Source organism: Rhinopithecus bieti, unplaced genomic scaffold (genome assembly GCF_001698545.2).
Source record: "Rhinopithecus bieti isolate Rb0 unplaced genomic scaffold, ASM169854v2 scaffold_64265, whole genome shotgun sequence".
NCBI lineage: Eukaryota > Metazoa > Chordata > Mammalia > Primates > Cercopithecidae > Rhinopithecus > Rhinopithecus bieti.
In genome coordinates, this window is record NW_016827299.1 from 32,687 (window position 1) to 43,657 (window position 10,971).

The 10,971-nt window shown below is 35.1% G+C and overlaps 1 protein-coding gene across 1 annotated transcript in view; it reads left to right on the forward strand.

Annotated features, from left to right (window-relative positions):
* LOC108523235 (dynein heavy chain 7, axonemal-like) overlaps positions 1-10,971 on the forward strand; it is a gene marked incomplete at its 5' end in the record, with an annotated part of 190,324 nt that overhangs the window by 27,794 nt on the left and 151,559 nt on the right. The window contains 3 exon segments of the mRNA XM_017863753.1: positions 2,486-2,698; positions 5,197-5,295; positions 7,740-7,988. Coding sequence (XP_017719242.1) covers positions 2,486-2,698; positions 5,197-5,295; positions 7,740-7,988 — 561 coding nt within the window.

Genomic DNA, 10,971 nt, shown 5'->3' on the forward strand with positions numbered 1-10,971 from the left:
AAGTGGAGAAATAAAATCCTTTACAGATAAGCAAATGCTTAGAGATTTTGTCACCACCAGGCCTGCCTTACAAGAGACCCTGAAGGAAGCCCTAAACATGGAAAGGAACAACCGGTACCAGCCATTGCAAAAACATGCCAAAATGTAAAGACCATCGAGGCTAGGAAGAAACTGCATCAACTAACGAGCAAAATAACCAGTTAATATCATAATGGCAGGATCAAGTTCACATATAACAATATTAACCTTAAATGTAAATGGACTAAATGCTCCAATTAAAAGACACAGACTGGCAAACTGGATAAAGAGTCAAGACCCATCAGTCAGCTGTATTCAGGAGACCCATCTCACATGCAGAGACATACATAGGCTCAAAATGAAGGGATGGAGGAAGATCTACCAAGCAAATGGAGAACAAAAAAAAGCAGGGGTTGCAATACTAGTCTCTGATAGAAGAGTCATAATAGTCATTTAAGCAAGATGTTCTTATTTTCTTTCTACCTTGAGTTTTTGGTAATTCAACTAATTCCCAGAATGTATTTATGAACTATCTGACTACGATTGTCATTCACTAGAATAACTTCTTTTTCCCTTAGAATATTGTTGTTTTCCATATTTTGTACAAGCAAGTCATGTTTTAATACATGAGCTGTTGAAATGAGTCCTCATACACACTAATATTCTACACCTAAATTCTTATTTATTCTTTTACTTACCATCATATAACATCAGATAAGCTCAGTATTTTAAATACTGAGGTTCTGTTTACTTACCATCATATAACATCATATAACCTCAGTATTTTAAATATGAGAAAAAGTTATCTTTACAATTTGTAAAATTGATTTATCTCTATTAATAATTATCTATTACTTATTTCCAGTTTTCTTTCCTTTGTTATGCTTGCTGAAAGACTGACATTGTGACTTCAGATTCAAAAAAGTTTAAAATATCTCAAAATGGATCATTTATCTAACACTAACATAATCTGGTAAACCCTAGATTATACAATTAAGTAGATCCCTGTAGAGCCTTGCTTGAAGCCCACTCTCCCAACAGGGGGACACTCAGCAGCCCAGATGAGAAACCCAAATTTGAACATCCTGGGAGAGTCTGAGGTTCTGTAACATGTTGTTTCCCACGAAGAATATAATGTAATTGAAATTGAACACTTAGGCGAAAGAGAATTGATACAAAAAGCTAATGATATATTTATTATATGACCACAACAGAAATTTGATTTTTTAAGTTGCTTTTTATCTATATGATTTGAACATTAAAATTTATTTTATTTTATATTTTCAGAAGCCAGGAATTTGTCTGTTTATTTGTTTACTTTTTAAACTTCCAGGTCAGTGATGTTTTTATTGAGGTATGATTGACAAATAAACATCGTACATATTTAAGGTGTACAATGCAATGTTTTACTATACATATACATTGTGTAACAATACCCCTAATCAAGCCAATCAACTTACCCACCACCTCACGTATATACTTTTTCTATTTTCTTTCTGTTAAGTAGATCTTAACATTTAAGATCTACTCTCTTAGCAAATTTCAAGAATACAATACATTGGCCAGGCGCGGTGGCTCAAGCCTGTAATCCCAGCACTTTGGGAGGCCGAGACGGGCGGATCACGAGGTCAGGAGATTGAGACCATCCTGGCTAACATGGCGAAACCCCGTCTCTACTAAAAAATACAAAAAACTAGCCGGGCGAGGTGGCGGGCGCCTGTAGTCCCAGCTACTTGGGAGCCTGAGGCAGGAGAATGGCGTAAACCCGGGAGGCGGAGCTTGCAGTGAGCTGAGATCCGGCCACTGCACTCCAGCCTGGGCGACAGAGCGAGACTCCGTCTCAAAAAAAAAAAAAAAAAAAAAAAAACAATACATTATTATTAATGGACTATGAACATTAAAATGTAAAGCTATTGTAGAAAAGGTATAAAGTCATAACATTATGAAATAAAGAGCATGATTATCTTTACAGTGGTTTTTTTTTAATTTTGTAACCTCTTTACACATTTTTGCCTTTTAAAATTATTCTTAATTGACATATAATAACTGTGTATATTTATTGAGTAGAGAGTGATATTTTGATGCATGTAAATGATGTGTGATGATCAAATCAGGATATAGTGTATCACCTCAAATACTTATTTCTTTGTGTTAGAAACATTCAGATTCTTCTCTTTTAGCTATTTAAAAATATAGAATAAATTATTTTTAACTATAATCACCCCACAGTGCTACAGTACACTAGAATTTATTTCTTTTATGTACCTGAAATTTTGCATTTGTTAACCGGCCTCTCCCTATTGCCCCACCTCACCTTTCTCAGCCTCTAGTTACCACAATTTTACTCTTTTAGGAGACAAACTTTTTTAGCTTCCACATATTAGTGAGAGCATGTGGTATTTATCTTTCTGGGCCTAGCTTATTTTACAATGATCCTTTTAAAAGTAACTTTTCTACATACCCATAGGCTCTCTTTCGCACAGTAGCAATGATGGTGCCTGACTATGCCATGATTGCTGAAATAGTCCTGTACTCCTGTGGGTTTGTCACTGCTCGGCCACTGTCAGTGAAAATTGTGGCTACGTATCGCTTGTGTTCAGAACAGTTGTCATCTCAACATCACTACGACTATGGAATGAGAGCCGTGAAGTCAGTTCTTACTGCTGCTGGGAATCTGAAGGTAGAGAACACAAATATTTCTTACTTGTAAATTTCCTATTTGTAAATTTGCAGCCTAATGGATCTTCACAGAGTTCCAATGACTTGTTGGTTTCATTAATTGATTGAAAAAAATCAATTATTACACCAAAAATGTATTATCTTGTACACATGAAAAAAATTTTATAATGATTTGTAAAACCTTACACATGTAATTCTTAGTGATTTGAGTTCTGTTTCATTAATGAGATACTACCAAGGAATAAAATTACTTACTCCTGAGAAATGTTTTGAATGCTCTCAGTCTATATAAACGTATAAACAAATATAGCATTAAATGAAATAAGTATAATTAATAAATATACACAAAAGACTAAATATTGTCACTTACTATAATTACACAATTGCAGCAAACTGTGGACTAGCAGTAATAGATTTGCAGTATGATGTTTACCTTCAAAATAGTCTGAATTGTAACTGTAATATATGAAAGCCCAAATACTTTAAGCTTTGGTTGGCTTTTCATTGAAAATATATTGTAGAACCATGAAATATAACTGTACATTAGTTCTTTATGAAATCAAGATAGGCTTAGTTAATAGCAAAATGCAAAATGTGACCTTGGAGCTTCAAATTTTTCACATTCATGATTTGTAGAAGATACAGATTTTAAATTATATCCTATGTGATTAAGAACAATAGGATGCATTTTTATCTTCCATAATAACGTTATCAAGAATTCTGATATATAGTGGTGATATTCTATTTCACATTAGCCTGACATAACTTCAAGTCATTGTTTTTCGCAGTAAATAAAAGGGACTAGAGGCAACAATTTGTATTAAGTTGGCATGTCAGGATTACATTGTGGTCAGATAATGGGAAGGATAATGCATTGTCCTAGTGTGTGTCATCACTGAAATCTTGACTATGGAATTGAGCTCTTAAAGTTATGCAGCAAAGGAATCCTGCAAATACATCCTATCATTCTTTTTCAAAGCTAATATAGAATTGTTGAATGTTTTGGCCTGAATATTTTGAAGCTTGTTTCTGTTATAGCAAGAAACAATTTAAGCATTTGCTTTAAAATAATAGCCTCTCAAAGAACAAAAGACACTTCTGACACTTCATAATTTATGTGCAGTAAGATTGATACAAAAACAAAATCCAGATCAACAGGACATGCTCCGTCATTGGAGAACTCGAGACTCAGAGACTGACTCTGATTGCCAGGCATCACACACTTTGTAAGGCTGAAGGTAATTAAGTAGCAACATGGCATTTATTAGGCAGAGAGATTCTAGAGAAAAGGGAGAGGGTTCTGGAAAATTATATGCATGGTGGTAGAAACTTTCGAGTGAGATGTTGAATAATGTGTTAAAGGTGGAAGAAATAATTCTGAGTTTGGATTTTTGTTAATTCATGTGAACATTATAGGTATGAGTAACACGTTCAGAGTTCAACCAGATTTGTAGTAAACTTTGGGTACACCACAAATGTTTTGGAATCTAATGTGAGTTTTCTTAAACACATTTTATTAAACTAACTTAGCATGTGACCAGTCGTCTCCACTCTCTCTGTGGAACTTGCTAACACGTGGCATTCTGGGCGTGCAGCCAGCAGCATCCCCTGCCCTTCCACTTTGGCTTCTGTCAGATGAGCTGCATTCCTTACTCAGAGCCAGTTTGCTTTTTCTTGAACCTTTTTGACGCCACTTGGATACGTTGCTGTTACTATGTCATCTAACTGCATAGTGGGAAAACTGATTATATATAAGCATAAAAAGGATTTTTTTTTTCTGTGAAAACTAAGTTCATATTTAAGAAAGATTCAATAAAGATAAAATGCTAAAATTTTGACTTTGAATAAGATGTTGATAAGAAATGTGTATAAAACTGAAGAAAAAAAAATGTATCAGGCTGATATGCTTAAATTGTATTATAAGTATCTTTGAAGAGCAGTAGCCTCTTTAAAAAACAAAAACAGAACACAACAAGATAGAGTAGATGATGTGTTATTGATGTGGCTTTTGGAAAAAAAAAATGGTGCCTAACTCTGTACTCAGAGAAAAGGCCTTGGCATCAAAATATGGGGAAATGAGTGAATGTTTATATGTTTTAAATTTAAATGCATCTTTTCAAAATAATTGCCCACTTTTAATAATTTTCATTTGACCAATATACTGCTAGTCGTGAATACATGTCGAGAACAAGCAAGCGCTACCCAATACAAGGGATGGCAGCTGCCAAACTATATTTAATTCATGTTAGTACCTCTTTACTTAGCATATCTGTGAAAAGGTAGTTAGTTTAACCTGGGTTTTTATTATAAACTAGTAAAAAAATACAACAAGTTTAAATGTCAGTTTCTGAAATTGATAACAATTCAATATAATGAAAGAAGAGCTGCATTTGTTTAAATTGAGTACAAGGTCTGTATGTTTGTGTGTATGTGAACACAAAGGGGTTGGGTGCTGTTAGCAGATGCAGATATCATCATGAGTGTGTTTTTTTTTTTTAGCTGAAATATCCAAATGAAAATGAAGAAATTTTGCTGCTTAGATCTATCATTGATGTAAATCTGCCAAAATTTTTATCCCATGATTTACCACTCTTTGAGGTAAGAACATTCATTATCCCAATGTATCAAAACTCTTATAATAATGTATTTATCACATGTTTAAGGTTGTGAAGCTCCCACTGTGGAAAAAAATGACACAGTACAGAGAAACATAGATAATTCCGTATTTTATTTGAAGTGTGTTTAGCTAGCTTTGTCATTTTGAGAACTTTCAACAACTTGGGATTTTAAAATAGTATTTTTAAGTTTGTTACTGCAGAAAATAATGAGCACACGAAAGTTACAAAATATTTGCTTATAAATTCCACTAGAATGTAGGCTCCGTAAAGAAAAATAATTGGTCTAACACACCACTGAATCCCTAGCACACTATCGATAATAGTAAATGTTTTTTCAACTAATGACTGAAGAAATAAAATAGATAAATATGCTTAATTTCCTTAAAAGAATGAGATGACTTTTATGAAATTGTTTTTCATGATAAGAACTAAGCTTAATAATCTTGTTATAATTTAAGATTGTGAGTAATTGAGAGGAAGTATTAGAATAATGATTAAAGTTTTCATAATATCCTTTGGTATCATTCTTTTCCTCTTCTCCATACCAAGTAGAAGAACTCAGAGGGGTAGTGAGCTCCTCCTAAGTGTTAGATGTTGGACTAACTTGCACTGTCTTGGAATTCAGGCAGTTAGCTTGCAGTATGTTACATATTTCCAGATATGGGAATCTAGTTTCATTCTTCTGCATATACTTATCCAGTTTTCCTAGCACTGAAGATATTGTTATGTCATGGGGAAGGGGAGAAGAGATGCTGTTGCTAGTATTGGCCAGTGTCATTAGCTACTGGTGGCAACCATGCATGTCTCATCATTCTGAAAAGAGCTTTACTTAGTATTTAGAGTTGATATGCAAATATATTATGGAGCAAATCAACAAGGAAAGAGTTCAGATTTTCTCCCTGAAGTTTTCCCTCAATTTGTTTAGTACTAGTGCACTGTACAGATTTTCCAGGAGTAAAAGCTATGTTTATTTTCAGAATATGGAAATATACCTCACTAGGTGTATTGTCATGAAGTTGTATATTCCTTCAGCAAACATTTATTAAGCAGTGTTTCTCAAGTGGCGGTGAGGAGTGAAGTCAAGTTGCTTCCATGCTGCCATTTTTGAACTAGAAGTCAGGACTCCAACTTTTAACTTAAAAATAACATGAAACTAAATGTAAAACCGCAAGCTCTAAAATTTCTAGCAGGAAACCTTTGTGACTTTGTGTTAGACAAAGATTACTTAAGTACAATACCAAAAACACAATCCATAAAAGAATACATTGACAAAATGGAAAAAAAAAACTGCTCTTTGAGAGACACATAAGAAAATGAAAGACAAGCTGCAGATCAGGAAAAATATAAAATTTGGCCTAAGCACAAGTAAAGAAGTTACTCACTGGAAAACACAAATTGAAACCATAACAAAATATCACTACACAGCATGGTTAAAATTTAAGATGGATCATACCTAATATTGGAACTCATACATGACTGGAGGAGCATGACATAGTACAACCACTTTAGAAAACAGTTAAGCAGTTTCTTAAAATGTTCAACACCTATCCACCATATTCAGGTATTCCATGTCTCAGTATTCACCCAAGGGAAATGAAAGCATTTGTTCATACAAAGTCATACACAAATGTTTGTAGTCACTTTATTTGTAATAGCCTAAAACTGGAACAATGAAAATGTATGTCAATAAGTAAATGGATTTAAAAACTGTAGCACTTTGTTGCAATGAAATATCACCAGCAAAAAAAAAAAAAAGAATAAACTATTGATACCTGTTGTGACATGTATGAATCTCAAAATATTTATGCCATGTGAAAGAAGCCAGAGGGAAAAAGTAGTATGCATATGGTCTAATTTCATTTATATTAAAGTCTAGACAATGCAAATAAAAATAGTAACCAAAACAGATCAGTGGCAATCTGGGGATGTGGGTAGGAGGCAGCAAGGAGAGGAGGGAAGGAGGATTACAGAAGATTACAGGAAACTTTTGGGGAGTGATGGATATGTTAATTATCTTGGTTATTTATTTTGACAGTTTTTACTTATGAAATTTTATACTTTAAAATACTGCCACCTATAGTCCCAGCTACCCAGGAGGCTGACGTGGGATATGGCTTGAGTGTGGGAGGTGGAGGCTGCAGTGAGCCATGATCGTGCCACTGCACTCCAGCCTGGGCAACAGAGCCAGACCCTGTCTCAAACAAACCAAACCAAAACAAAAACTGCAAAATGAACATGTAAGGATCGCAATTTAAAAAATAAAAAAAAAAAAAATACAGGTTTGTGTATGTGAACTATTCTTCTATAAAGCTGTTAAAAAAATTGTTGCACTGTTATTATCTAATGGCCCTATTTCCATCAATAGAAAATATGTGTATTTAATATAAATATAAAATGTAAATCCTTCAAATCATCTATCATCAGGGAATTACTTCGGATTTGTTTCCTGGGGTAAAATTACCAAAACCAGATTACAATGATTTGCTGGCAGCTATCAAAGACAATTGTGCCTCCATGAATTTGCAAATGACCACATTCTTTTCTGAGAAGATTCTTCAAGTATATGAAATGATGATTGTGCGTCATGGTTTCATGATTGTTGGAGAACCATTTGGAGGAAAAACTAGTGCATACCGCGTCTTAGCTGGAGCACTAAATGATATATGTGAAAAGGTGAGTATATTATTAATGCATTAATTCATTTATAATTGACTTTGTGCAAGGCAGAATGTACCATTATTTTAAAAGATGCTTTCAATGTGGCAACTTAAAGTCGTGAGAAAAATGAGTCAAAGAGAAAATAAAGTTTTAGAAAAGTAAAATGAAGCAAATAGGAAGTTCAACATATGAAGGGTATGCCACAAACTTGCTTTCAACCTTTTGTTTTTTTAAAAAATTATTAAAGTAATACATGTCTCTTGTAGAAGAAAAGTCTGAAAACAGAAAAATTTGAAGGTTTTCCTGTAATACTTTCAGAGGAGTCGTTTTTATTTTCTAGACAGATTTGTAATGCAAGCTTCTGTTATTGGCTGCTAGTGGTATTGAACTGAAATGTGTGTGTGTGCATATATGCACACATATATAATGACTCATTCAGAATTCTTATACACATCACATTTTGATTGACTTTGAAATGCTGAAGGAATGGCGCTGTTTTAAATTCTTCAACTAATACTGTATTTTTGTTTACCTCTCCTTATAGATATTTCAAATAGTTTTCACTTTCTAAATTTCCGTGCTCATATCCTGTATGAGATTTGTGATGATTATATCTTTCCTTGAGGAGACTCCCCTTCAATCAATATAAAATTACTTACTTTTCTGCTATTTGTTGTGATCTCCCTTGTCTAATTTCAATATTGCTACCCCTACTTTCTCTCTGTATGTATATTTGCCCATGTCATTAATTATATCCTTGGGTGTCACTGTGATTTACTTTCTATAGGGAATAAATAGCTTGATTTTTGTTTTCTACAGGTCAGTGGTCTTTATCTTTTCAAAGATAAGTTTAAAATCATTTGTATTTATTGTCCAAACTGATATGCTACTTATTCCTGTCATCTGTTTCTTCTGCTTTTACACTTCCATGCTATTTTGTTTCTTTACTTCCCTTCTCTTTTTTCTTCCATTTTTTCACTTCTTACTTGTCTTCTGCATTCTTTATCTTGTTTATTGCTCATTTGTATTTTTCATGTTTTATTTTATTATCATAGGAACTGATCTTTTATACGTGCACATATATAAAATAAAGTCTCCAAAAGAACCCAACAGGTCACTGCTCAGAGTAGAAGGAGATGAAGATGTGAGCATGTATTCTGGTCCACTTGTAAAGTCTAAATGGCTCATTTTCAGGGAATTCTAAGGGTGACATTGTGATTATGTCATAGGACAGTCTTAGCCACCATAAACAAGCTATAGCTTCACACTAGCCTTGCTCCGTTTAGGATAAAAACTTTTCTTTGGTGACAGCAACTTTGTTCTGGTTAAGAAGATAATAGAGATTTCCTATACTTCTTAATTTAGGAAGATACATTGTTATCGCCTTCCTGAGCACACGAAAGAAAGCAAAGATATTGAACTTGTTTTATTGTTTTAAGATAACTATTCTGGGCCAGGCGCAGTGGCTCACGCCTGTAATCCCAGCGGTTTGGGAGGCCGAGGCGGGCGGATCACAAGGTCAGGAGATTGAGACCATCCTGGCTAACACGGTGAAACCCCGTCTCTACTAAAAATACAAAAATTAGCTGGACATGGTGGCGGGCGCCTGTAGTCCCAGCTACTCAGGAGGCTAAGGCAGGAGAACGTCGTGAACTCGAGAGGCGGCGCTTGCAGTGAGCCGAGATCCTGCCACTGCACTCCAGCCTGGGCAACAGAGCCAGAAGATTACCATTCTTCTGGGAGTGGTGGCTCTTTCCTGTAATCTTGGCCCTTTGGGAGGCCAAGGCAGGCAGATCACTTGCGCCCAGGAGTTCTAGACCAGCCTGCATAAAATGGTGAAACCCTGTTCCTACTTTTAAAAAGCCAAAAAAATTAGCTGGGCGTGGTAGCGTGTGCCACGTATAGTCCCAGCTACTCAGGAGGCTGAGGTTCAGAGAGGACCACTTGAGCCCAGGAGGCGGAGGCTGCAGTGAGCCGAGATTGCGCCACTGCACTCCAGCCTGGGTGACAGAGTGAGAGCCTGTCTCAAAAGAAAAAGAAAAAACAAAAAGCTTAATATTCTCACCATTTTTTTCCCTCCCAGTTTGGTAGTTTGTGTCCCAAGCTCGGGAGTGCCAGGCAGAAGGCAATGTTAGAAAGAGTTGAACTTGTTATGTTTTTATGTATAAAAAATAAATGATTGCCAATAGGTGGAGCACAGAGGATTCTTAGGGGAGTTAAAGTGTTCTGTTTGGTACTATAATGGGGAATAATGATACCACACACTTGGCAAAACCCGTATAATTATGCAACACAAAGAGTGAACCCTTAGTGTAAACTGTGGACTTTAGTTAATAGTAATACATTAATATGAATTCATCAGCCATAACAATTTACAACACCAATTCAGGATGTTAATAATAAGGAAAACTGTTGTGTCTGGGTAGTGGAGAGAGTATCGGGAATCTTTGTACTTTCTGCTCAATTTTTCTGTAAGCCGTTTTTTAAAAAGCCAATTAATTAACAACAACAACAACAAAGCTTATGTCCAGAGGGCATTAATGTCTCTTGTAATGCCATAGACCAACTTTCAAGGTTTTGGGTAAAATTGACAATTTACCAACCTTAACTTTTTCACTCCACAAGAAATAGCTATTTCTCTATATTTAGATCTTTTAATTTTCTCTCAGAGGTTGTTTTGTAGCAGGGGTCAGCAAATTACAGTACATGGGCCAAATTCAGCCCCAAGCCTTTTTTTGGAATGCCAATAAACTTAGAATAGTGTTAACATTTTAAACATTTGTTAATTAAAAAAAAAAAAAAGAAAAACATAGAAGAATATGTGGCAGACCATATGAAACTTGCAAAGCCTATAATATTTACCATCTTATCCTTTACAGGAGAATTTGCCAACCTATTTTGTAGTTTAAGAAATATAGGGAGGCTGAGGCAGGAGAATGGCGTGAACCCAGGAGGCGGAGCTTGCAGTGAGCTGAGATCCGGCCACTGCACTCCACCC